Source organism: Labrus mixtus, chromosome 7 (genome assembly GCF_963584025.1).
Source record: "Labrus mixtus chromosome 7, fLabMix1.1, whole genome shotgun sequence".
NCBI classification, from domain to species: Eukaryota; Metazoa; Chordata; class Actinopteri; order Labriformes; family Labridae; genus Labrus; species Labrus mixtus.
In genome coordinates this window covers 22203890-22231840 of record NC_083618.1, presented here as the reverse complement: position 1 = coordinate 22231840, position 27951 = coordinate 22203890, and the positions used below count along the sequence as shown (strand labels likewise).

At 44.5% G+C, this 27951-nt stretch overlaps 1 protein-coding gene across 3 annotated transcripts; it reads left to right on the top strand.

Annotated features, from left to right (window-relative positions):
• Window positions 1-9: 9 nt before the first annotated feature.
• Window positions 10-27943, top strand: tasora (transcription activation suppressor a). 3 transcript variants are annotated; one of them, XM_061041302.1, is made up of 29 exons: window positions 10-456; window positions 2857-3002; window positions 3840-3932; window positions 5140-5212; window positions 5434-5525; window positions 5625-5756; window positions 6343-6473; window positions 6644-6675; window positions 6782-6887; window positions 7113-7216; window positions 7330-7433; window positions 8154-8226; window positions 8425-8499; window positions 9614-9810; window positions 10795-11076; window positions 11200-11383; window positions 12205-12339; window positions 12604-12758; window positions 13719-13866; window positions 14040-14423; window positions 14778-16060; window positions 18023-18148; window positions 18366-18525; window positions 18628-18736; window positions 19240-19418; window positions 19514-19663; window positions 21088-21742; window positions 24018-24054; window positions 25918-26110. In XM_061041302.1, the coding sequence occupies exons 1-29, from the start codon at window positions 174-176 to the stop codon at window positions 25969-25971; spliced, it is 5682 nt and encodes a 1893-aa protein (XP_060897285.1). In that variant the 5' UTR covers window positions 10-173; the 3' UTR covers window positions 25972-26110. The 3 variants fall into 3 exon arrangements, with proteins under 3 accessions (XP_060897285.1, XP_060897283.1, XP_060897284.1); XM_061041300.1 differs by lacking the exon at window positions 24018-24054 and having other exon boundaries at window positions 25918-27943; XM_061041301.1 differs by lacking the exons at window positions 12205-12339; window positions 24018-24054 and having other exon boundaries at window positions 25918-27943.
• Window positions 27944-27951: the final 8 nt, after the last annotated feature.

Sequence of the window (27951 nt, the reverse complement as noted above, 5' to 3'; positions counted from 1 at the left end):
TGCAGTTAAATCTCAGTGAAGAAGACAGTAAGCATGGCGCGGGTTGTGTATTGGTTTGACTCCCTGCGCTGCTGGATCAGGACGCAACAGCGGTGACATTGTTGCGGGGGGGTGGGGGGCTCGCCGACATACAGCGACAGAGTGACGGTCGGGAGCAGAGCCTGAATCCCGCCATGGACGACAGTCTGACTCGGAGGGAGGCAGTCCGTCCGAGGAGGGTGTCTGCTGCCGCTGAGCTCGGAGCTAACGTTAGCCTGCAAGATGGCGAGCTAATGGAAGTACACCCAGCCAGCAGAGACATTTACCCAGGTCCGGACAGACTGATGGGTGCTGCTGCCGCCGCTGCCGGAGGGAGGATGGAGAGGAGGAACTCGGCGACGCCGTCCATCCACCAGAGACACATGCCGATAGACCCGCTGAAGTTTCACATCCCGAAGAAAACCAAGGAGAAGAGAGGTGGGCTGATCCGCTGTAACATAGCAACCAACAGCTGAATATGATCTTAAATGTACATTTCTTCATCTAATCTGAGCAAAACCTTCCCCTTTAACGCCACCACTAAAGTGCAGGGACGCTAGTTAGCAGTCAGTCGGGGATGCTAGTTAGCAGTTAGCCAGGTAACGTCACCTGCGCTCTAATAACCCTTTTATTGAAGTTATATGTGTATAAAAGATCATGTTAGCTGTGTTGGTGATTAACTGTACATCTCTCATGATTCAGTTCAGTGTTTATATCTTGCTTTTAGCTTCATGTTATGGTTTTAGCTGGCTAAGGTGGACGCCTCCTTGTTGTGTTTATGTTGAGGTGTTTCCGTTTAACTGGTGACCGTGTTAACTGGTGACTTCCAGCCGACTTAAAGTATTCATTGAAGACTTGTTTGATGAGTATGTTGTGATTTTATAATGAGACACTATTAAAAAAAAGAAGATGTATTTGTGAGGACTCTCCGTGTTCAACATCTGTTGTAACTATGAAAACCACGGACGCTTCCGGCTGCAAGTCACCAGTTAACACGGACACAAGTTAAACCAATACACCGGGTTCCTTTACTTCTGTTTACCCCAGTCCATTTGAGTGGATTGGGAAGTTATTATTTTAAATAATTAAAACATAAAAGTACGGAGAAAATCACAACTTAAATTAAGAAATTTGTCTGACCAAATTACTGACATGTAGTTCGGGTTTGAGTTTAGCTTCTTTCCAAATCACAGGTTTGATTCATAGACTGTATAAACATTATTTACAGTCTATGGTAGTGATGGTCCTGTTGTTCTAGGAAAATGTAGATGAAGCTTCAAGCTAAAATGGTATTGAGTAGAAGAGTCTGTCTACCCATTGGTTTTTGTGTACTTTATATACCTAACCCTACCCATCCCTTAACTTTAAAGGAGCAATATGTAACTGAGTTTCAAATGGGTACTGCAGTCCATATTCAAAACATTGGTGAGAGCTGTCCCCTTCCTCCCTAGAGTTGATGAGACGCAGGTTGCCATGCTGAAGCTTCAGTGTTTGGCCAGATCTGGTCTTGAAACCTTTCTGCACTCTAACCTCGTTATTTTAATAAAGCATCTCCAATATTGATCCTAGTTTGAGCACGTTTCTGCTCGTGGAGCTTATTAGAAACATGCAGAGGCTTTTTAGGTCGGGTACAATCACTTCTATCTGAACCACTTCTCTTGCCCGCTTCCATCACTGCAACACCTGTTGGTTTGACCTGATAACTGGTCTCATATCTAGCAAACCGAGGGGTGTCCAAAACGGTGTGGGGGCGGGGCCTTGAAACCGCCTACCTTCTCTGGTCCAGACAAATCCAGAACTTTCAGGACCAGAATCTAAAGTTAGAAGGAGGACATACTGGCTGCTGCATTGTTGTCAGAGAAGCCAGCACTTCAACATAGCATGTTTCCTTAATGTCTGATTATATAGTAAGGTCACTTTAGCATTTTATTCAGTGGATATCTTACAGACTACTCCTTTAAAATGTACACCAACCTATCCTGATTATAACCAATTATCTCTTAATTTAAGCCAAAGCCCGACCTTAAAATCAGTTTACTAGTCGTTGTAAGTTCTGCCAAGCCTGTGAAGCAGTTCTAATTGACTGCACGATATTTCAAAAACAGATATTTGTATCTTTTCTATCTGCGATGTATATTTGGATATGAAAAATACAGAGAATCAACCAGTTAAATGCAGCCCACTTTTTATGGACATATTATACCTGCATGAACGATGTGAGAAAACTTTACCCTGCTCTTTTTATCTGCTTCAACTAATATTCAACAAAAGAAAAAGACAATCATAACAAATCACTGATCCAGAAAAAGGAGAACCAGAGTTGTGAAAAATCACTCCAAAGCTTAACTTGTGACCCATAAATATTTTTCTTTGCTTGTGGGTGTGACTGCACATCAGCAGCACCTCTCCCAGGTGTTGAATACGCCAACTGATCCCCCTTCTGCACACAGAGGAATACAGCTGCTCCAGGTCCTTTAGTCCCCTGAGAGTTTGGCACAATAAAGGGTTCAGGGCTTCTGTTATAATTAGGGCAGACTGACAGCTATTATTATGGGCTCTCCAGATGGCCAAACCTTCTGTTTGTTTTTTAGATTGAGGCTCACTTGGAAGCGTTAAGGGTCGCCGTTATTAATTACGATAAGACAGAACGTTGAACATAAATTTTTTTAATTTTTATCGAAATGTGTACCTTTTATAGTCTAAGTTCTTGTAGAATATGTAACGTTTAACCTAATAGTGGTTATTAAAGTTGTAAATTGAACAGAGAGAAGTCCTCACAGTCCGGGGTAGTGTGAATGCATTCTGACCGTACTGTGTTTGTCCCTGTCTGTGTTTCAGCTCTGTTTCAGTACGTCTCCACTGAGTCCAGAGAGTATGAAGACATGATGACCGCCATGACCTCCTGTTACATCGACACAAGCTCTTCGGCCTCCTTCACCTACTGCAAACCTCGGCTCGTCCACAGCGAGCCGCTGGAGAAGGAGGTGAGAGAGGGACGGGTGGAGGGTAGAATCTGTCCTGCTGCTGTGCCTCGTTACCGCACTTCATCTTCAGACTGCTCTGCAACAGTGCCATAACGAAGCTCCACCGTCATCACACTTATTCATATCATATTGATTCCGAAACGGTGTAATTTTTGTGTCCCACTCTGTGAATTCACATTTCCTTACGACGTTGTGGAAGTGCAAGAGAGCAGGGTGCAGCGGGAGCTCCACATACACACATTCAGACATGCACACACACACACACACACACACACTTAGTGCTGGCTCCACTGATCCTGTCAAGCCACTGTAACGCCTCTATTGGGAGTTTAAACGGCAGTCTGAAGAGGGCGAATCATTACAAAAGTTCACAGTATGGCAAGGACAAAGGGTTGTCATGATACCAGAGTTCTTAACTTTGATACAATACTGGTAGAAATAAAACCATTTTGATACCATGGCAACAAAAATACAAATCCAAGGCACCTAATATAGGTTCATGTCTTGTTTTTAATTACCGGAAGCAAACTCCTGCACACTAAAAGGCACAAAACACTGGCAACCTTTTCTTAACAAAAACAAACCATTGTGCATTTTTCCTCTGCTCCTCCTGCTCAAAAAAAATGTCGACTTTCCAAGGATGTTGGAATCTAATGCCGGAGAAAAGTCGTTTAATATAAAGACCAATGACAAAGAGGAATTTTGCTGTCCGGTTTTTTATGTCTATTTGTCTTCCACCAATGAAAGGCTGTTTAGCAAAGTGTGATGTGCTGACATTTTTTACCCATGGAGCCATGTTTCCTTTGATTACAATGATTGTGTGTGTGTGTGTTTCAGTTTGTGGAGAAGAGGAAGGAGATGAAGGCCGACGGGAGGACGGAGAAAGAGCTGGAGGAGAGCTACTGTTTTCTGTTGGCTGATTCTGCCAAGGTGAGATTCATACCTCTGTTCTGTAGAATTTACCATGTGAAAGATCAACAGATCCGGTGTGATAACAGAGAATCGAGACCTGAAAAGAGATTCACAAATTAAGTCTGAATCAATCAATCAATCAGACTTAAGTTACAAAGCATTTTAAAATCGATCAGTTTGATATTCTTTCCAGATGTTTAACAGGACGATGGAGGTTTGAGTACGCTGAGCACAGTGCAGTGCTGCAGTTACCGTCTAACTTTTCTATTTTTAATGTATAGACTGTAAAAAGATGGACGCAGCGAACACATCTGCCCTCACTCAACATTCCTGAGGCCAAAATACTCCCCTGGCGGGCTCTGCCGTCTTTCTTTTGTGATGTCATTTGGAGCCAGAGTCAGCGCAGTAGGGTTCAATGATAGACACTTATCATTGGCTGCAGTATAGGTCATAAACCCCGCCTCCTCAGTCAGCAGGGGGAGTGCTACAAAAAAAAAGCTTCACTCTACTAGAGAGCGTGTCCCGTCCGTTATTATTTATAGTCAATGGTTTAAAGTGATGATGTTTATGTTCCTCCAGTAGTCTGATGAGCATAACGTGTGACTATCGCTATCGGCTAATTCTTTCTCTGATATGCGCCGATATCACTAGATTTCTTCATCAGTCAGGAAGCATTTCATTTGAGTTCTAATGTATTACACTAGCATTTCTCATTCAGCAGCAGGGGGAGCTATATGGATTACAGCAAGCAGGATCACTCTCCATAGTGAATGTATATACATCTAAAGATCGAACATAGATCAAAGAAAGACATCGGCCGATTTCTCGGTATCAGCCCCAAAAATTCCGTATCGGTCGGGCTCTAGACTTAGACTACAGTCTAGGGCCCGACCCAGACTAACAAGCGTCTAACCAGAAATCCATTTACTCTGAAACGAGAGAACCTGACGTGATAACGTGCTCACTCAGTTCAGGGTTTTAAGATTTATTCCACAGAACTTTAAACACACAATCACTTTGTCAAACAGTTTGCCTGTTTGTTTTGGGTTTTATCTGTTTAAGTGAAGTAAGAGTTTCACTGATCTGGAAAAAACAATGTGACGCTTCCTCATGCTGCACAGACTGTCGTCATAGCTGCAGGAAAAAATGAACCTCTAGTTCAAACAGGGAGCAGTATCAAATTCTAATCTGGTTTGTCATGTTTTTGAACGACTGTGTGTTTCAGGTGCCTTTGCTCTGTGAGAAGGGGCTATTGGTGGGTCAGAGCCGGGTCACAGTTCTGGGAGACCCCTCTAAAGGTAGGACTGAACACACACGACCTGGTACTTACAGAGACAGTCACACATGTTGTAACCCTTTGAATCCTTTCTTGCATAAAATGTTGTTGTGTAGTTTCTAAAAAATAATGCAGCAGTTTGTCAAGAAAGTAGTAGTTAAAAACAAGCTTGGTGGAGCTGTGATCTACATCATTGTTTGTTTGTTTGTGTGTGTGTGTGTGTGTGTGTGTGTGTGTGTGTAGGAGTGTATCTGTCCAGATACTCAGACCTGCTCCAGAATAACCCGGTAACTCCTGGGTTCATGGGGGAGATCATAATATTCAAAGTGATGAAGGTAAGTCGTCTGCTGACTGGATATATTAATTTAAAAGACGTGGTTATAAAAGAGCTTTTAAAGTGATGTTGTGTATAATATTGTTGGTTTTGGTTTCAGGGGAAGGTGAAGAGCATGTATGAAAACATGAAGAACCTGCAGGATCCGACTCCTCGCTTCGACAGCCACATCTCCAAGAACGCCAGCAAAGTCACCTCGATCAGCTCTTACCGCGCCTTCGAACTCACACAGGTAAATACAGTTTACAGCTCCCTTCAGACAACTGCAACTCTGCTACTTTAAAAATCTGCTGATTACAAATGAGGTGCCTAGGATATGAAATGTGAACATTTTGGAAGCCTAAGTAATGGCTTCCATTTTTTTTGTCCATCTAACAATCCAAACTCATGTACTATCACAAGTGACCAAAACAACACCAAACCCTCGCTTTTTAAGAAGCAATGAAACAAAAGAAATGTTGGTTTGAAAAATCACCAAATTCATCGTGTGTGTCCTGTACATATGGCATGTACTGACTTACTGACTGAAGTCTGAAATGATAAATCACTAAGGGCCAAATGCCAAGTTTTCACTCAGACTGCACCCCGATTGATATTGTTGTTTCTTCTGTCATTTCTGAGTCGTTCTGTTTATGTCATGATTGCCTCAGGAGACCCCTCGCCCCCCCGCTCCCGTCCAACAGGGATAATCTCCCGCTGTGAGGTGCATGTGTGAACAACCAGATCAGGAGGATCTCAGGGGCATTTCTCCTGAAATTCTCTAGAAATGTTCAGGTTTTTCCACATGTGAAAATGGCTATTCTGTGCTTTTATTTCAGCACTACTTCTACGAGTATTTATTCGACGAGCTGCGGGAGAGACCTCGTCAGGTTTGTCCGTACGCTGTCGTCTCCTTCCAGTTCAAAGGAAAAGACTCTCCTCTACCCAGCAAACCTCTCACACCCGTCAGGTACGGACGCCTGGAGATCAATTTGAGTGTTTGGGCCAACAAAAAAAAACCAACAACAAATATTTGATTGGATTATTTCCTTCTGCTATTGTGCTCCAGACGTTTACATGCATAACAATGCATAAACTAAATGTGAGGTATGTTTTCTTTATGCTGTGTTTGATGGATAGGTTGAACAGCCAATCAGCAGAGGGGAGTAAAGGTGAGCCCTCACTGAATCTCAACAGACCTTTTTAAAAAGAGTTCATAAATACAGCCCTCCATTTTTCTTTGTTATTGTGTTTATTTTTAATTTTGTCTTTCCGCAGAGCGTGCTCAGTTCACCGTGTGGACCGGAGATTTGGTGAAAGGCGACCAGGTTCTCTACCAGATCTCCCTTCGCTCCTTCTCTCCTCCCTTCCTTCCCCAAAGACTGTGAGTACCAAACCTCCTCCTCCTCCTCCTCTGGCTGTTCTAAAGACATTTTAACCCTCTCTAACAATCAAAAAAATGTGCCAGATTTGCTTTGATACATGGAGTTGAAGGACAGGAGCAGATTAATCCTCTGCTGCTAAACTAGACCATCTGTTGGAAGGAGAGCATGCTCACACTTTTGAATTGATTTTTCTCTGTTTGAATCTCACCGCCTGTTTCCTTCAGTCCAGAGAAACTGGAAATCGGTTGTTTGATGAGGTTTGAGAAGGTGACCAAGCTCCTCCCCTCAGAGTTGTTCTCCTACAACCTCTACACCAGCAGCCAAGAAGGTGAAGTCCAGTCAGCCTTTACAGCGATGATGCATTATTGTGTCTGCTGTTTGTGTTGTATTATGGCAGATATACTAACGTGTCTAAAGTGAACTTGATGCTTCTGTGTGTAGTTGTGAATAGCGGCCATTGCTGCAGTCTCCTGGAGGTGACCAACAGATTTCGCTCCACGACCAGTGTGAAGATGCTGCTGCAGGAGCTGGAGAAAAACAGAGTGGTGAGTTCGGCTCAATTTAATATCGTGAATCAGTCCTTATTTTTTGTGCATGGCAGCTCAACATTTTTGAAAACAAAAGCTGCTACTTTCAAAATCATGCTAGTTTATGACCAACCCTGCCTTTAACTTCCCATAATGGCACAAATGAGCAAGCGTCGCTTTGCATATTTTAAACAGACTTATGTTAATGCATGGTCTCTTCTCCTTCTTCTCCCGTTCCCTTGCTTAAAAAAGTCAGTCCACTTTATCAATTCTAGACTGGTTAAAAAACGAAATAGGTCTGATTAGCACAAACTGTTGGGGGGGGGGGGGATGAATTTAAGCATCGGCAGGAAGCAGCTGTTGAAAAATATTCAAACGAAGGCGAATGAAGCTTCTGTTTTAACATGAGAAGTCACACCTCAATCTGTGCATATAGGGAGGGACGTACCAGTGCACTCATCTCTCTCTCTCTCTCTCTCTCTCTCTCTCTCTCTGCCTCTACATATATATATCACTCACTTGGGCGTGTGCAATGCTGATCATACACACATAAAAATAAGGTGGGTGGGCCTCAGCAGCTCGCCTGAGTATCCACAGTGTGCAAAACATTGGACAGTTTTTTCTCAGTGTTTTTATATTTATTCTTCAAACATGTTGTGCTTGTTTTATAATGAAACTGGAGGAGGAAAATAAACTGTGTTTAGAAATAGAATTGTAATTGTTGATGCTTTTCTTCAGGTTCTGGTGACTCCGCTCACAGACAAAGGCTTTCTCTTCCTGCTCTCCAGTGTTCAGATGGCCACACCCCCTGGTATGACATCACACACTTTGGTTATTATTGAAAAAACATGAACAGTGAAACTAATCCAGTCCATTCATTCAGCTTTCAGCACATCTACTTTCCATTTCTGAAAATGACAGCCTGAATAAAAAACTATCATAGGTTTGTTTGTTGTTTTTTTTTTAAAGTGTGATTTTCTCACTTCCTGTTGTGTGTTTGTGTTCACAGAGCGAGGAGAGAGCTGGAGGAGATGTCTTCAAGCCTTGTTTATCTTCCCGGACACCAGAGATGTTGCCAAAACCAGTGAGTAACACCGGGACTGCAATTATTCATTCATCATAATCTTATATTTCATGATCCGAATGGTCCCATATTATTATTTTTAGGTCTTAAGATGATCATTTAATATTAACCCATGGGGCGCTGGTTTAGCTCAGGTGGTAGAGCAGGGGTCTCATTTATAACCGTTGCGTACGCACAAAACGGGGTCTGAAACTGGCGTACGCCTTTTCCCACGCAAAGTTTGTGATCTATAAAAACAAACCTGACGGTAGAATGTGCGCACCGGTAAGCAAACTCTGACCCAGGCGTACGTTCATTTTGGAGGCATGGGAAATGGGCGACACAGACGGCGAAGTGGTGAATTGAAGCCTGCAGATACATATTGATGTCTCTTCCAGTAAATATCAAACTTTACTGACAGATCCACGTCATCATAATCATTCAAACCGATGGTTTTATTTAGGCTATAATCGCGCATGTAGCGAGCCGTTTCCGATAAGTAACTTTCATTATGACAATATATAAACATAAAATAAAATAATAAATATAAAAGTCCGCCTCATACATATTGCATCAGCGCCGTCTTGCTTTCATTATCCCGGACGGACCTCAGAGGACCGCTCCGCCCCCCCTCGTTTGTATACATTTTCATTCACGAGCTGCTTTGCATCGTCTGTTTATGGTTGATTGTGGGCGTGTAGACTAATCTACGTGCGCACATTTCCAGGTGGGTCGTGATTTATAAAGGGAACATTGCATGCAGGTGTGCGTACGAACGGTTTTATAAATCTGAATCATTTTGTGTGCACGCCATTTCCGGGTTTTTGCCGCACGTACATTTTTAGTATGGATCCTACGCACTCTTTTATAAATGAGACCCCTGGTGGTTGCTGCTTTGACTCTTGGCCCTGACACAGTTTAGTGAATGTCATCCGTCGCTCTCTCTTCCCATGATTCCTTTCACTCTCAAGCTGTCCTATCAATAAAATAAATAGTGGTGAGTGAGGAGTTAACCAACCGGAGGATGGCGTCTCCGTTTGCCTAGAACCTAGAACCAAAACAGACTGAAGCTTTTACTTTGAAATGATCGTCCTGATGTAAATGTTCATTTTCTTTTTTCTTTTTCTTCCTGTAGCGCTAAGGCTTTCCTCCACTTCCCATGATGTCTCTGTGCCGTCGATGTCCGGTGGCCAGGTGATGCCACAAATGAATCAGTTCATCCCAGCATTGCATCACGCCTTGGTCAAAGCCCGCGCCAACCCGCCTGCAGACCTGTCTGCTGGTGTGGAGCGCCAGGCCAGGGATTACCTCACCGGCCTGAAAGACGGCAAGGTAACCAGAACCCCTAAATGTCTGTTTGTGTAATGTGTTTTTCCATGAGACTTGAGGAGGATGAAAGTCTTTACTGGTTTTTCTTTGTGAGATGAGCGACGGTGACCTTTGCTGGCCACATTCCCAGCGAACCAGCGAGGTTATTAAGATTTACGGCCAAACTAGAGTCCTTCAACGAGGGTGTTTTATGAATCTAAGATCAGAGCATTGTTCTGCTTTCACAGGGCTCCAATATAGCAGAACATTTAATTCACCAGGTTAGTGATGTTACGAGCAGACCTGTGGGCAGCTGTGGCTCAGTTGGAAGAGTCGGTCGTCTCTCAACCAGAAGGTCGAGGGTTCGATCCCCACCTCCTGCAGCAACACGTCCGATGTGTCCTTGGGCAAGACACTTAAAACCCAAGTTGCTCCCGCTGCTTCGTCTGCGGTGTATGAATGGGATTAGTTATTCTGATGGACTCTTTACTCAGCAGCCTCTACCATCAGTGTGTGAATGTGTGGGTGTGACCTGCGGTGAAAAAGCGCTTTGAGTAGTCAGAAGATTTGAAAAGCACTGTACAAGTCCATTTATCAGATGCCCAACAGATGGTCCCATTTGCTAAACTTGGGATGTCAATGATGTGGAAACAGCTTGGAAAGTGACAAAGACATGTGTCATATTTAATCGCTCAAAACTAATCTAGGTCCGTCAACGAAGACAACAAAAGACATTTAGGATCTTAAACCAAATAATGTGAGCAAATCTTTAATATGCAATGTGTGAATTAATAAATTAAGCATTTAGTCTTTGTTGTTATTTTTGGTTTTGAATGTCTAGTCTGGTCGCTCTACAACTCATTTGTCAAATACCAATTTTTGTGTTCACAGTGGGACACAGTACGTCTTTCTAATGATTCAATTCAGAGTTAATCTGTGGGATCATAAGCCTCCACTCTTCTTCAAGTTCTTATCGGAAGCTTTTGGAACATTGTTTGTGCCCTGCAGGTCCGACAGTACCCCATGGGAGAGTATGAAGCCCTACAGGACGAGGGAGGGACGGCTGCTCCTAAACACCATCGGGTGAACATGGATGGCTACCTGCACTCCTACCTGTACAGCCCCACCCTCTACCTGCTGTCCGTGGCCCGGGCCCGGCAGATTGTGGAGGCGCACTGTGACCCAGAGGAGCCGCGAGAGGTCAGGATGAGGAAGAGCTCTGGAGGTCAGAGGGAGGCTGCAGGGGGAGAGACGACCAGCGAACCCAGAGAAGAAAAGAAAAATGTAAAGGTGAGACTGATGTTTGGACGAAAATGTCCAACTTAAAGTGAGTTTCTTCACAAATATAGTCTCAGTTTGGTGTAGTTATGACTTTTCAAACCCTCAGTTCTGCGTCTTCTCTGTGTGGCTCAGATGCAGCAGTTGGTCGACCTGGTTATAACTTGTAAGAGGAACGCAGAGAACGAGGTAAAGAGGGAGGAGGCGGTACGGGTGAGGGCACCGGGGAGGAAGAGGAAACTGGATCAGGAGACGGCAGAGAGGGCACTTAAACTCCTGAAGGCGTCACAGGAACCTGAAAGACACGGCAAGATCCCAGGTGAGCAGACGGGAGGCACTTTAACACTCACAGCCTCCATGCCCCCCCCCCCCCCCCCAATGCAGGTGAAGGGACTCTTTAAAGTTGCTTCTCTTTTTTTAGTCATTCTGATGCAGGTGATGTCTGGGTAGTTAAGGCGATCAAGACTGACACGGAAATAATGTCCACAGTTAGCTTCACATCTTTTTATGAATTAAGGAATATTTTGAATAAATAAAAGATGTTAAAACAAATTCCAAAACTCTTTATATCACAAATAATAACAAATCTCTTTTTAAATATTCAGATGCAGCCTCTGTTTTTGGTTTTGAAGCGCAGAATGCTTTTTTAAAAGACTCTGAATTTGGGGCACCGATGCTATAGCCTAGCGGTTATGTTGCAGCTGCTTTGGGTTCAAATCCGACCTCGGCCCTTTCCTGCCTCTCTCCAGCCGTCCTGTCTCATAAAGCCAAAAAGGTCGACAAATACCTTGGAAAAAAAAGACAGAACTTTCTCAGCCTTGTGTCACCTAATTTAAGTTTTAATTCACGTCTATGAAAAGTTGATCCATGACAACAGACCCTTCAGTATTAATCATCAGATCAAATCTTTAAAACATAAATGCACATAGTACTCTCTGGCTCCTGCACTCATTTAGGCAGGCCGGGTTTCAAATCTGCTTCCCCGCTTATGTTGTTTATAAATGTATTTTAATTTTTACTGAACAAAACATATGTACAGAAAAGATGGGGGGGAGTGCTTTTCCTTTTCCTTTTTTTCTATCGATTGGTTTTGTTGGGTTGTGTTACTGACATGTTTATCCTCCTGCGTTTGGCCCCCAGTCCAGGGAAACCCCGTCCCCTATCCCGTCCCCCCTGGCTCTCTTGCGTCTGTGGTTGGCTCGCTGGGTTTGAGGGATTTAGATCTGAGGGAAGATGGATCTGAACTGTCCTCACAACTTCTCAACCTGCTGACAGGTGACTTCAACCTTACACTTTCTGCTAACACATTCACTAACTACTTCACCTCTTGTAGTAATTTTTATCTTCATTCTTTTTTTTTTCTCCTCTCTACTAAAGTGTTCACCCATCCCCTGCTCTCTTAGTCACAGAAAATGTCTTTGCTGGCTTCTATTGATCATTCATCTCATCCTATTCCAGCCGTCATGTTGCATAAACTCACTCGAAGGAGCCTTTAAGTTATCATGAAGTCAGTGGTGATGTTTTTCTGCAAACCAACAGGCCTCAACCAGGCTGCCAGGGGAACGGCCAATCAGAGCCCTTGTGAAGTCCAAGAGGTGGGTCAGGGTGAGTCCTATCCGTTCGATAGGTTGGCCACCAAGCTCGGCCTGCCCACCAACTGTGACATAGACCTGAGGAGGCAAGACGAACTGGAGGTAAAAGAGATGATGATTTCAGTACATATTTCTGTTTTTTAGCTTTAAGTTGTCTTTTCTGAAATGTTTTGAATAATTGAAAACACTGCCTGTGGTTCATTACAGTCTCCTTTAAATCTCGCCTGCATTTGTTGCTTTTTCTTAACATACAGCCCATTATGATTATGAACAATATGAAAATCACCAGAGCTGAGAGGCTGTAGATTTGTGCAGTGAAGTATAAATGTTATAACGTCAAGCACGGTACACTGACATGGCCGTGGCACGGTTTGGAAGAGGTGTGAGTGCCGTCGCTCATGCACGAGTAGACAACATGGAAATGAAGTGTAATTGATCCCTGCCTCCATTACCGAGAAACCCCGGAGTGTTCTGTCTGAATCTGAGTAACATGACTGAAAATAAACCACAAAGTCAGCAACTTAGCAGCCATGTTGTCTGTATTGTTCTCCGATGTACAGACGCAGACTCGACCCCACGTCCCTTTTATTTATTTTTTTATTTTTATTAAGTCCGCCTGTCTTGTGTGTCTTAAAAAAAAAAAAAGCATGCGTCATGGTCACATAAAGCCATGCATTTGTTTTATTACGACGTCATGTACAAGCCAAGGTGCTCAGGTCTGGTTAGTCTTGGAGCAGTGTGAGTGCAGGCCAGCGAAGGGAATAGGGAGGGGGGGACAATCGTATTTAAGAACGGCGAAACTGGGCCTAGTGTGAGTTCACCCTGAGGACTCTAAAGTCCTGTGAACTTTCATTGACAATATCTTTTCAGGGTAAATATCTTAACGTAATATATTTGGACCTTCTTGTGCTCAGTTTTTCCAATATACATGTACTTAAAGTAGGCTGGCTGAGGTTAACAAGGTGTGTCTGTGTGTCTGTGTCTGTGTGTGTGTGTGTGTGTGTGTGTGTGTGTGTGTGTCTGTGTGTGTGTGTCTGTGTGTGTGTGTCTGTGTGTGTGTAGGAGCAGACGGCGGGCAGCATCAGCAGTTTGGAGGGATTCAGTCCCAGCTCCCACAGCGGGGAGACGAATCACACAAGAGGGAGAACACGAGGATACGAGGAGGTGGAGGAAGAGTGGGAGATCCCGTGGATCCTAATCCCCATCACAGGTCGGTGTCAAGTATCAAACATTTTGACGACCTTAGTGCAGGACTGTTTGCTACTGCTGCTGTTTTGTGTTGTTGTTTTGAACAAGCAGCTCCTGACCAGACTGCAGTGAATAAAACAACTAAAACTGATCAGATTAAAAAGTGAAAGTTGAGGTGTGAACTCTTGTGTGCAGGTCTGCGCTCAGAGAGATACACCCAGAGAGAGAGAAACAACCTTCAGGACCCTCGCTTCCAGCATCTCGCCACGGCAACAAGCATCACCACAGCAACGCGCACTACCCTGTCCCCGGGGCCCAGCCCTTCCCCCTCCCCCACACTGGCTCCTAGCCCTCCCTCTTCACCATTATATTGCCCTTCTCCTGATCATGGCCCTACCCCGTCCCCTGTGCCCAGTCCTCCCCCGTCTCCCTCCAAATGCCCTTCCCCTCACCTTAACCCACCCTCCTACCCCGCCAGGTGGGAGTCCCTGGAGTCTAATGAGCTCAGCTTGTTTAACAAGAACCAACGTGGCGCTAACGAGGAGCGGTTAGCCCCGACAGCCTCCAGGGAGTCTGCAGGTAACCTCAGACACACAGTCAGTCCCAGGGTGCACCTGTTGCATCAATGTTTTCACTATTGTCTCCAAAAGTTCGGACTGCTTTGTCAAAAAAATATTTATTTTTCCTGCTGCAGAATTTGCTAAAGCTAGACTTTTCTGAACTTTTTTTTGGTCTTTTGCTTTTGAAGTCTTAAGTTGTTTAAATTTAGTTTTCTAAATAATTAAAGTTTGGGAGACCAATTAAATCAGGGAGTGAAGATCCCAGAACATTCTTAAACTCTGTGGATAGAAATATTATTCTTCATCTTCCATCAGTTTTTCTTTCATTAGTGCTCAAATGTGTTTCCAGTCTAACTTAGTCTGCTCTCTGCAGGAGTCTTCAGGGACAGAGAAGAGAAGACTGCAGACCCGTCCTTTTCCTTTTCCAACCATCCATCTATCACTCTAACTCCGAAGAGCAGGAAAAGCTTTTTATCACCTCTCTCTGAGGGTGACAAAGAGGCAGAGGGGGTCATGGAGGTAGTGATGGAAGGGGAGGCAGAACTTTTAAAAGAGAAACGGGAAACTCAGGTGCCGGTTGAGCGCGAGAAACAGAACGAGGAAGTAGAGGACGATGTGGAAATGATGGCGGTGGAAGCCTGTGATGAGGAGGAAAAGGGAGACGCTAAGGTGGCAGGCGCCTCTTGTTTTTCTCTGCGCGTCTCCTCACCTCCTCCTCCTCCCCTCAGAGGTATCGACAACATCGTGGACAAAAACCTAGGCAACTTCTCCTCTGACATCCAGCTCCTCCTGCAGGGCGAGAACATTCATTACAGCTCCCCACAGTCTCCACACTCCACCTCGAACACAGAAACCTTAGCCCTCCCACACGCCCACATATCTCAGTTCTCACAGTACGTGACCTTCTACAACCCCCGGCCGTCTGTCCAAGACTACATCAGCTCTCTGCAGGACAGCATGAGCAGCATGCTAACAGACTGTGAGGAGAGCTGGCCGAGCGGCAAGCCACCAGCCACCAGCCAGGCGTCTGCTGATGTCTCTCTGGAGAGCTCTGTTAGTGCTTTTGTGTCCAGCATAAGAGCGTCTAATGTTAACACAGACCGAGAGGATGGTGAGCTGGCGGATGCTGACTCTGGAGGTGAAGTTTGGCAGCCGCTTACAATCACCAAACAGTTTACTGACGCAACAGACAACAGGAAGTCCCCGACTTTTCACGTCACTTTATCTGATTCTACCTCTGCGTCTGGTTCCGGCTGTAAGCCTGCCAGCACCGCTGTCCTGCAGACTCCTCCACAGCACAGTCCCACATTAGAGATTACTAGAACAGTTGCAAATGACATCAGAGAAACACAGAACAACAGCGCCACCAGGGCTGTACATTGTAACTCTGGTGCTGAAGTTACAAACTGTGAGTTGACACTACCAGCAAAACCTTCACACCCCTCTGAGCCGGTCTCCAGTCCAGCCTCTGAGGCTGTCTCTGGACCCGACTCAGGCCCGGCTCCCCCGGCCACAGCCCTGAGCTCCCTGATCAGCCAGCTGCAGCCAGAGGTGTTCAACAGCCTGGTGGAGATCATCAAAGACGTCAAGAGGAACTCCCTGCAGTTCTACCTCCACACCAGCGAAACAGGGGACCCGGTGTATGAAGGCATCAAGGTAACTGAATCAATACTTGAGCGTGGATGTCTGCACACATACAAACTCATGATTATGTCTCAATCTGTCCTTCACTAATGAGGGTGGGAGTGCAATGACTGATGTTGATGAATCTGGTGAAACTTGTTCCAGGTTAGAAAGTGAAGTCTGGCCAACACTAAAAGAGTTTCAGCATTTTACCAGATGTTGAAAATGTGAGAGAAAACGTACAGGTCAACTCCTGCACACTGTTTAACTTTCATTAGGGAAACACCGTGTTACAGGATGAGTTCTCACATCCATACACACACACACCTCTCCTCTTAGCATTTCTCTCTTTCCCTCTTTTTCCTGCACGCTGTGTGCCAACAACAACTCAATCAGGATTCTGAAGCTACATATACAATGCGTTTAAGGAGAGTGAAAACAGCCGCCGCCTCTTTATCTCTGATCACCTACACCTGCAGAGCATGTAGCAGGGTAGAGAGTAGGTGCAGATCGTCCTCTAGTTTTTAGATGGTGACCTTAGATGGTGATCATAGGCGGATAAAATGCTGCATTGATAAGATAAACCTTTATTAATCTCACAACAGAGACATTTACATAATTTATGGTTTCATGTTGACAATGTTTAAAGATTAGTTTTTGGGAGTTTTGTGCCTTTATTGTAGAGATAAGACAGTGGATAGAGTCAGAAATCAGAGAGAGAGAGTGGGGAATGACATGCGGGAAAGGAGCCATAGGTTGGTTTCGAACCTGGGCCGCCCACTTGGAGGACTAAAGCCTCCATACATGGGGCGTGCACACTAAGCACTGCGCCACCAGCGCCCCATGTTGACAATCTTAACGTTGGTAACAGAAATTCTCCTCAGTTGACCGTTTACTTGACCTACTTAACGTTTGATCTGGATGATCATCGTGTCTCCCCCCTGACACTGCAGCGGTGAATGACAGCTGGCCTCCATCATGGGCGGTGCACTCTGTCTTTTGTTGTGAAGGTATATGGCCGTTCAAAGTCCAGTACCTGAGTATGAGATACTCAAGGAAAACAAACCTCTTTATATCAGGGCTGATCCGGTGTTTATTGAACATTCAACATGTATTTTTGAGGGGATCAGTCAGTGCTTTAACATACATGTAGAGATTCATAAAGACCTTTTGAGTTCAGCTTTGAGCTCACAGACTCTGCATATAAGAAGTGAAAATAGTCAGCATGATGAAACTCATTTGTTTACGCTCTGAGCCGCTCTGAGGTATCAAGTTTTGCATGGTGGCAGTTGCTATCGTTTTTTTTATGGGGGGAGGGGAGAGTGTGCACATTGGTCAGCCTCTATCCTGGTGAACGAGTTGCTCTGGTAGTAAGTTGTCAACAGGTGAAATACAAAATGAGCATCATGCTGTAAACTCGAACTAAAAGGAAAGATTTTGTCGATCTTTAGGGGAATAAACAAAGCATGAAGCAGCTGCTCTTTGATAAACAAAAGTCACTCATGATGAAAAGCCTTACTGTAAAGGCTAGATCATAATGAAACTGATCAAAGTACGCCAACATGTTTCAGACGCACTCGGCCTTCATCAGGGCCTCCGACACATGTTGGCTTCATTTGATCAGTCCTGTTATGATCTAGCATTTACAAAAAAGATTTTAATTAAAGAAGAGTGCCCTTGTGCATCTTTTTTTTTTGAGCATCATGCTGTATTTAAAAAGATTGGAAACTAGAAACATAGAGCATAACGTCTCACTTCTAATCTACTTCTATAAGGAGTGGAGTCTCCCCCTGGTGGTCATTTGAAAGAAAGCAGGTGTTAGTCACCTCAGAATTAGCTTCACCTTTTCAAACCTGTATGTAATGCAGCTTTTTAAAAACAGTCTTTGATTTATCCTGGAGTTAATGGATCAAACAAGGTTTAACATCAGCCCTCTGTTGATGTATATTTAGTGTGTATGCCTAAACAAACTGTGTGTGTGTGTGTGTGTTTCAGGAACTTCTGTTAAAGCAGGGCAACGTGCAGCAGCAGAGTCCTGAGGCCTTTTTGAGCCAAGACAACTCCGACAACAGACTGCTGGTCATCATTAAAAACGAGGAAATATCTAGAAACGTGCACAAGGTAATTCACCAACAACGTGTTTCTCTCTATCCTTTGTAGAATCAGAATCTGCTTTATTGGCCACACACACACACACACACACACACACACACACACACACACACACACACACACACTTTGGTGAACTTAGCTCTCCATGTACAAAAAGTAAAACATTAAATATCAACAATAAACACAAAACTTACACAAAGTGTGTTTGTGTTTGCGTTCACATCAGATCCCATGTCTGGTGTCTCTGAAACGGCGCCCCTCTGTGGTCTTTATGGGAATCGACACACCGGACGACGTCATGAACAACAGCTTCAACGAGCTTTTTGTTTCAGGAGGCTGCATCGTGTCCCACGAGATGGTCCTCAATCCAGACCACATCACTCCCAGTGTGTGAAGATGAATCGTTGGGGAAATATTTTCATCTGTCCTGATATCTTGTTTTTATTTTTTTCCGACTTGATGAACGACGTGTTTCTTTTGTTCTGCAGGTCGTCTGGATGCTCTGCTGAGGTTCTTGGAACAGCACAATTCTCCAGAGAATCTGTGGAGGTGGAAGATTCACTTCAAAACCCACAAGAAACTGAAAGAACAGGCAAGGTACAGGTGATATCTACATTGTCCCTGTGCGTCAGATCTCTGTTGATCAGTCGTCCGTTTGGATCACCTGCCATGTTTCAAACATGTTTCAAAGTACATTTACACATACAAGGAATTTGACTTGGTGTATTGGTGCTAAACAATTAACAAGGAAATAAAGCAGAACTAGCAACAACTTAAATAATACAGTATAAGAAGCTTTTACAATATATAAAATAGATAAAAAAATAAAAAACACAAAATGTACAAAAGTTGCAATGTAGGAGCTGTGCAGTGGACTATGAGAAAATTAGATCATGATGTTTAATAAATATTTTGGAGGGTCTTAGTAAAAAGGAGGTGGTCACAAACTGTAGAAAGGAGCGTTACCTGGATTCAGAAAAGGTGTGTAGGTTTGAGGTCCTCTTTGGATTGGGATGGAAAAAAAAGAAGAAAAACTCCAAGGTGGTAACTAAACTTAGTCCAACAACCGCTGTTATACAGTATGTTTATTTTGTTTCCAGGTTCAGGCGAGATGCGGCCAACCTCCTGGACCTGCTGTCCACCTATCAGAAGCGGCAGATCGTTGAGTTCCTCCCGTATCATCACTGCGACATGAACACCCAACAGTCCCCCGACCTGCCGTGTCTGTTGGAGCTGCAGGCCCGATACACACTGAACCGACACACGGTCTTCCTCACTGGTTTGCACACTTCTGGACCTTCACTTCTCTCTGTGATTCAGTAGGAACCATCTGAACTGCAGTGCTGATGTGTGTTTTCCTTCTGTGTCACTTAGAGCGTCATTTTGAGGAGTTGCATGCCTACTCCGATGTCGGTATCGTAGTGGCCAGTATCGATGAAATTCTGCACGACTTCCCCACACTGGTTGGTTACCAGGACACGAAGGACAAGCAGCCAATTACAGACGCGATTCTGGATCCCAAAGGTCAGTTTTTTAAATGTACTTGATTCAAATTTCATGTTATAAAAGCCCGGTTGAAAACTGTGTTTCATTCACAAGACTGCACGTTCATTTAATGTAGAATTTATTGATGTGGGTCTCGAACAGTCCATGTCCAGGGTGAGAGAGGTCGACCACAATTTTCCCTGCACGCCTCCTGGAGGTGTACAGGTTGTGGAGGAAGAGGAACCCTTGGACGTGCAAAACATGCCGAGTAGTTCAATGCACAGCTTATAGATCGTGAGACGCAGACCCCTGAGCCCACCCTGCCTACGTCTTTATCAACTCTCCAACCACCAGTTCAGCTTTTCTACACACACATGAATCTTTTACATGGCCAATGCTGAAGGAGATGTAAAAACTGTTGTTGCAGCAGTAACTCCTGGCAGGTGCACCCACCCCGCTGTTTTCTTTGGTTTCTCGTTGTGTCCACCCTCCCTCCCTCCCATTGTGTGACTCTGTCCTCCAGTATCATCTGAGTCAGTATGTTTACATGCACAGTTAAGTCGAGCTATAGTTGTAGCTTGATTAGGCCTTTCAATCAGACTACTGTCCTTGTCGCAGTATAAAAGGACCAGGGGAAAATCAATATCTTACTCTGCTCTGATGGATGGCTCCTCTCAGCTGGTTACCCTTTGGCCTTCTTCCGTTAGACCTCGGTGCTAACAAGTTAGCGAGCGGCAAACTGGTTGCATTTTGAACATTGACAACGTGGACAACTTTAAAACTCTGGTAAAAATGTGATGCATGCTATCCCTCTAGCTTATTGTTATATCCAAAATAAATAAATAATATAATTACAGCTATGGCTGGAAAATCTACAAGCAAAGTCAGAAGGCCATAACCGAGTATGTTCTGCCACTGCATCGGTGCAGAATCGTCAACGTCATCATCTCAGAAACAATTAATTTGAACACACCTAGTGTTAGTGTGACTTGGAGAACGGCTCAGATTAAAGGCCCTGACACACCAAGCAGACGGCAAAGAACTAGTGGAAACAAAGGCAGCCAAAAAGTTTCACTTGAACACACCGCAAAGACTACAGCCGACAGATAAGGAGAAACCGCACTAATGGGTGAAAGCATGGATACTACAGCAGCATGCTCAAGGGGCTTTCCTGAACCTGTGTCGAGAGCTGGAGATAAATGAAACCTCCAAACAGCCAATCAGAGAGATTCCTCTCACCAACTGCGGACGTCAAATCGGCCGGAAAAAAAAGCAGACGGAACCGGACACACCGCAAAAACTAGGGCAACTACCGCTCACAGACGGTCCATCTAGGACCGACGGCAGACGATCTCCTTGGTGTGTCAGGGCCTTAACACAATAAATTGACTTTTTCTTACTGCATGTAAACGTACTGAGAGATTTTGTGAAGGGTTCTGAATGTTCTCCCTGTGTTTTCCCAGAAATCATCCATCCTGCCTCCTCCATTGACCAGCCCCATCATCTCCTCCATCCGTCCAGCTCTGGCCTCCCTCCTCTCTCCCACCTCTCTGACCAGCTTGTTCCAGACGCCTCCTGTAAAGAGGGGTCTTCCCCTGACTTTGAGGTTCTCCATCAGGCCATCTCTCAGTTACGGGCGGAGCGACAGGCACAGCAGCTTCATCAGATGCAGCAGCAGCGTTTAGACTCCAAGACACTCCAAAGACTTCATCCAAACCCTCCTCTGACGGGAAGCCCTCTCACCGTCTCTCTTTCAGGTCCCACTGAGTCAGTCCAGATCACTCCTGGGAAGACGGCAGTGGCAGCCACTCTGGACTTAATTCACTCAGCACTGCAGCCGGAGGAGGAGGAGGAGAGGAGGCAGGGAGCAGCAGGAACTCTCACAGGTGGACGGAGGACAGGAGGAGGAGGAGCGAGAGTGATGGGAACATTGGGAGGAAACCTGGGTCCTAGTGAAACACCCAACCTTTCTTCCAATCAAAACACAGCTGCAGTGCAAGGAGTGACCAATCAGAGAGACTCGACTAATGGCGGGAGAGAGACAGGAGATCAGCGAGGAGAACAAGATGCTGCTTCCTCAAGTACCGCAGACAATCCTGTAGGGGGCAACAGATCAAGGTTAGTACACACTGAGGGCTTACCGCTCTTTCTCTGATATGCAGTGCGCTATCATCTCCACATTTCACATGCATGATACAAGGACCAGCCTGAATCACAGCACCACCTATTGACAACAGGACGTCATAGTTCTTGAGCTGTCACACACGATTCATACTTTTCACATTTTAAGACCTTAACCTCTCGCGAATTTGAAAGCACAAAGTCTACCTCAAAAGCTGTGGTCATGGTGATGTTTTTGTATTCCATGAATCAGGAAGTAGATTTTCCAGGGGTTTAAAACACTTGTACAGACATGAAACTTGGTAGAAAAAAGGCTTGTGGTAAAAGGGTATTACTGATACGGATTTTGTTGGTGGGCGTGGTTAAATGCCTCACTGTCGTCTCCTACAATATTTCTAAAATTCAGCCCTAGCAGCACGTTCAACCTAGGATTTAGAAAATTGGTAGGCTTATGTATTATGCCTGAATATACAAAAAAGCCGCTTGGACCCATATTAAAAAACAAAGGAGAGGTTCTCCATTCTTAATTTAATAATGGGTAAATTAGTCATTCCCAGGCGTCCCTCTGGGATTAACTGCTCCTTCAGGGGAATCCAATCGGTGTAGAGCTAGAAGAGTCATCGTACAAATAAAGCTGTTCAGCTTGTGAGGAAAGCTTCAAGGCCATAGTGGTGTTGGCTTGTCAAAATGTGATGTCTTGCCATAAAACAGGAAGTCTTTGTTACACAAACATACAGTTTTCAAACGTTACTTATTTGATCAGAGACCACCATTGACAATATCTGAATACCAACATCCAATGTTTTTTAAATCCCCACCTATTATTGAATCCCAGTAAGACCTGTATGATTTATTTGGTCACCATATAACATTTATTCACCGATGTGCTCTCACTGCTTGTTCTGTCTTAAAGACTTAACAGTTCACGGCTAACTTAACAGTTATGTATCTGATAAAGACAACGCTGCAGCAGCACACTTTGCGGCCTCCCCACTTCCTGTCTTCACACTTCCTCTGCCCCTTCCTTCCTGTTTCAACCGCACGTGTCTTTGATACTAAGAATGGCAAAATGCTGATTTCAAGTGACGATACAAATCTCAAAAGTGACTATCAAAGAAAGTCTTCTGAAGGCGAGCACCAGACTTTATGAAGCGGAGGGGCAAATCGAGAAAGCAGAGGAGAAGATCCAAAACACAGAAGTCATGATGGAAACTGAAGGACAAGCTAATGGAAGCTAATGGACTTAGAGAGGCGCTCTCTACGCGAGAATGTGAAGTTTATTGGGTACCAGAGGGTGGGAAGAAGTCATCGCCAATGATGGTTCTATTGGTTGAAAATCTACCCCTAGAGAGTCTCGGGTTACTCAAGGACATGACAGATTTTCAGATTGAAAGATCCCACCATTCAGCTGGGCCGTAACCACCAGAATAAACCTGGACCACGACCACCGTCCAACTCTCATGCTCAAAGAGAGAATAGAGATCCACAAGGTTCAGTCAGACTCTCTTCCCAGCCAGGCCAAGGGTGAGATATAAGGACAGTACAAAAATCTACAAAACATTAGAGGAGGCAACTGAGGACCTGTTGAGCAGAGAGCATGAAGACCATCAAACCTGTGGAGACACTGATGGAACAGATATGAGCTGGAGGAAAGAGGACATGTGAGCATTCAACACCAGACAATACCCAAGCTACAAGGAGAAACTCTGAGCTTCACCAGCACCTCCTGCAAACTAACAGATCCTATACCCTTTACTATTTGTTGCGTTTCTCTTTTTCTTTTTTCCACCTCTCTTGAGTTCGGTTGTCTGTTTCTTCATGTTTTCTCCTCGCTTGCTTACTAACTGAAAGTCAACGCTGACCCTGCATGCGCTGTCTGTGCAGCTTTGACCCACACGTGACCTAATCATTCAAATGTCTTTATTTTCATATTTACACTTGAAAACACAAAATTAAAATGAATGGTGATCTGACAAACTTGTTAATTCTGGAAAGAGGAACAAGACATCTTCGCCCTGTTTAGAGAACCCTTGAGCCAGTGGATCGGGCAGAGGTCTGACATCATATAGGGGGGTGTCAATAGGGTCTTTGATGGCTAGATGAGGCTCAGCACTGTAATATGTGAGCTCAGTAAAAGTTATACTCCGTATTGAAAGCATGAAAACTTTGAACTATTTAAACTTTTTGGAAACCTACTTCTGGAATAATAACAGCTCCTGAGGACCACAAATAATCTATTTTTTCTTCTTCCTTGGGACACACTTTTTGGCAGCGCCTGGTTCGACACAGGACTGCACCGCCCCCCCAGGGTGAGTAATTACCTGAGCATTCTCCATGACCACCGCCGCGTGGTTCCATCGATTTCTGGCTGTCAAAGGGGTCAAAACTGTCTGAGAGGTCACTTAGGTCGACTTGAAGTTCTGGTCTGTCTGTGTGGGAGAAAAGTGGTGTGTGTGTATGAGAGAGTAAGTGTGGAGTTAATTGACCGGAGGGGGGCGTCTCTGTTTGCCCGTTTAACATGGCGCCCTGTGTCAGTGTCTATGAAATATACACTAAAGGGGGAAGGCATGTCATAAAATACTCGCAAGAGCGCTGCCCTCATCCCGGCCAGATGCAAGTCATTTTAAAGAAAATGGAGACAGAAGGCAAAGAAGAAGCTCAAGAAAACGGTCATGGTGGCCCTGCATATGATGTTAGATGGGGAGTCTAGCATTAACCTGGACAAACCACTGATGGCCCCTTTAGGGGAAATTCCCAAACCCTATGAAAGACCGCTTAAGCGTTAGAGTCCTACTACCCTTCTGATGACCCTCTTTACGACAGCTTCACCTTTTGATGGACCAACAACCCAGCCTGACCCAAAAGTAATGGTTCCCTTGGTGATGGCAGTCACTGAGCCCAGACGGCAATTCTTTAGTTTACAAGGAATAAAAATCTCAACGTATGCATCTGCATACTAATCCAGCCTACTGGAAATCAATCACTCATGTCAGACCTGGGAGGCTGCACACCTGTCCTGGCCTTCAGCTCGCTGAATGGAAGACCTCCAGCACATCCTGCGGACCCTGGTTACCCCGAAGGACGACCCTCTGCTGCAGACAGAGAGAGTGTCATGCCGCAATCTTGGATTCATCATAATGAGCCTTGGTGCTGCGTATGGTGTCCAACAACACAAGATGGAAATATCATCGTGTTGGATCTGGGAGTCACAGACGCTCGTAACTGGTGTTGCACCTGTATCGATGATATTGAGGCCTGTCACCTCCAAGAAGGGAAGTGAGATGACTGAACACATTGTGGTTGGCATGGACATAAAAAAAAAAAACTTTAAAAGGGAAAATGGACATCACTTAACTTTACACTGTTTGGAAAACTTCAGAGGCTCATCATGCTTGTGTCAACATGGTGCTCAGCTAAATACGATACACTTGATTGTCTCCTTGGAGAAATATTTCTTGGACTCAAAGTGCTACAATCATTCAGAAGCCTCTCCAACAGCATCAATAAATAAAAACAATAGAAAGTGACACAATCCACATGTCAGCAGAGGCACAGGCAGCTCAGTACATCTAAAGGGAATGACCCCTGTGACCTTTTTACCCGAGAAGGAAAGGAAGAAGACTCTTAGATCATGTGCAGGGAGACTGATGCATGTGAGTCTAATCTGCCCATGTTTGGACATTAAGAAATAATCTAACACTCTGATAATATGTTTATGTTTTAATCACACACGGTCACACCATAGAGAGTATAGTAGAAGAAGAAAACCATTCCCCACGCCTTCATTCTCTGCGCAGAGGATACATATATGAGATCCACTTTGAATGCAAAGTGTGTTTCAAATATTTTTTTTTATTATTGAATATTTAAAATTAGTTTATCTGACTTGTGATTCAGGTTCAGACTCATCCAGTGAGCGTTACAACATTTCACTGTTAGCTGCAGCAGCCCGGCTCTTAACTGTCGCCCTTAGGATTGGATTTTGTATGAACCTTTTTAAATCCAGTACCCAGACCTTACCGAGGTATCCATACCAAAATATCTCAAATGCTTATAGATCCTGACTACATGCTGCTGCACAACAACCAGTAACGACAGTGAGGAATAAATGTCGACTCAAAAATAAAATAAATGAGAACTTGGCTGAACTTTCTTTTGTTTTCTTCCTGCAGAAAAACTCTGTCAGACCCGGAGCCTCCGATAAGACGAGAGGGAGCAGCAGCTGAAATCTGCACTTTGGGATCTGAGGTGACAGAAAGCATCAACGCTGCTACTGAGCCAAACATCCCAGACCCTGCTGTACCCGGTGTACCCCAGCTCCAGCAGAGTCCGTCACTCCTGCAAGGACCGGCTCTCAGCCTGGAGCCGGGCGTCGGGCTCCCTCAGCACCTGCCTAGACTCCCTAGTCAGACACCGTCCCGCGGCCCCATGATGGCCCCTTTAAGGTCCCTGGGAGGGATACCACGCATCCTAGGGCCCGCACAGGTCTGGACTGGAGGTATGGTCTGGGGCTTCCAACAGGGCAGTCCTGCTCCCGGACTGCTGGGGGGGTACCACGATCCTGCACGTCAGGGGGGCAATTGGTACCGTGGAGGGCACAGAGGAGGGGGCTTTAACAGAATGTAGAGACGGTTTTAGTTTCATCACCTGCTGCGGCTCATGGTGCAGATTCAGGAGGACCAAAAACCAGACTTGATGGTTCTAGTCCATGGAAGAGATTAAAACACACACATCCAAACGTGGGATAAACAGAACGACTACAAGTGACGACAAGCTGCAATCAGCTCTGTAAAATTCCTGATTTATCATCACAAGATCAAAGTGTGTGATCTGATCGTTAACCCTTTAAATCTCATTTCAAATTCAACAGAAATCCAGAATTAAAGAGATTATCTGAACCATCACTGAGGCGACGTTAGTCGAGTTCAATAAGTGACCGTCTTAAAGTCTTTTTTAAAAGGACGTCTAAGAAGCAAAATAGTCTGACGCTATAATGACTTTTTTTGCCTTTAATTAAACACTATCTGTATTTGGACGTATTCACAGGATCAGTGTTGGAGCAGTTAAGACATACTGACGAGCAGAAAAAAAGAGTTTGAAGCTGTAAATGATGTGCAGGTCAATCGCACCACTCTCAGAGTATAAACATCATCACCTGCTCGCTCATGGTGTTACCTACTGCATTCTGACATCGGCCCACCCTGATGTCATGAAGAAAAGTTACAAGGTTGCCGGCTGTAAAAAGTACGACTAAAGTTTGAGTTGACACATCCAGTTCGTCCTTGAAATGTCCGGAGATGTTCAGGTTTGCGTTAATAGATTTCCCTTTCCTCAAGTTTAACACATTTTTAGTTCTCTGCCCCAGACTGACACATCCCTTTGTCTCAGCTTTTAATGCCGCTAAGAACATAATTTACCACAATTTTTTAAAGTTAAATGAACCTCCTTGTTTGGGTAAAAATATCCTTGAGGTCTAAGAGATGTCGATCCAGGACTGAGATGTTTCTGACCCTTCTTGTTGATTTAACAAGATGAAGCACCCTGATCTGCTTGAAACTGTTTACCATCTACTGTAACCACTACCTGTTGACCTGTGAGTTTAAAATCAGAAAACACTGTCAAAGGAAAAGGCCATATCTCCTCCTCCACAGTGTGGGAATGTTTCATTTATTTTTTTATGTTTTATATAGACTTGATCTCGACCTGACCTGACCTCAGGTTTCAGGTGTGATCAGTTAGAGTCTTCAGTTTGAGTTATCTTAAAGAGCGTTAACTAAAAAGCCCCTTGAATGCACCTCCACAGACTTTGTTTTCCACACGCTGGGAGCTAAAAGAAAGAGTCCAAGACTTATTTGGCCGCTCCGACAGATTTGTCTCTGAAAGAAGAACTTCAGAGGATGTTTCCCTCTCTGAGGAAACACGAGCTGCTGATTGGAGCGACGAAGTTCAGAGACTTAAAAGAACTCTACAAACTGTAAATATGGACGGACTGCCTTACCCGTCTTCCAGCGGACTCTTTGTGTCTTGTAAAAAATACTGTTTGTACTGAACGTTTGCTTTGTTACCCTGGGAGCTCTTTGTGTTCAGTTTGTATGTTCAGTAGGAAGTTACTCTGTAACAGACTGTTTTTAACTTAAGTCCTTTTTATGTTTTTTTTTACATCAGAGGTTTTTGTATTAAAAATGTATAAACCAGAAAGTTTTCCT

Excerpts from the sequence above, each read along its gene's own strand:
- tasora (XM_061041300.1), top strand. The coding sequence starts at position 174 with ATGGACGACAGTCTGACTCGGAGGGAGGCAGTCCGTCCGAGGAGGGTG. Across the intron at positions 457-2,856 it reads GAAAACCAAGGAGAAGAGAG|CTCTGTTTCAGTACGTCTCC; the intron begins GTGGGCTGATCC and ends TCTGTGTTTCAG. Across the intron at positions 19,664-21,087 it reads CGCGATTCTGGATCCCAAAG|AAATCATCCATCCTGCCTCC; the intron begins GTCAGTTTTTTA and ends GTGTTTTCCCAG.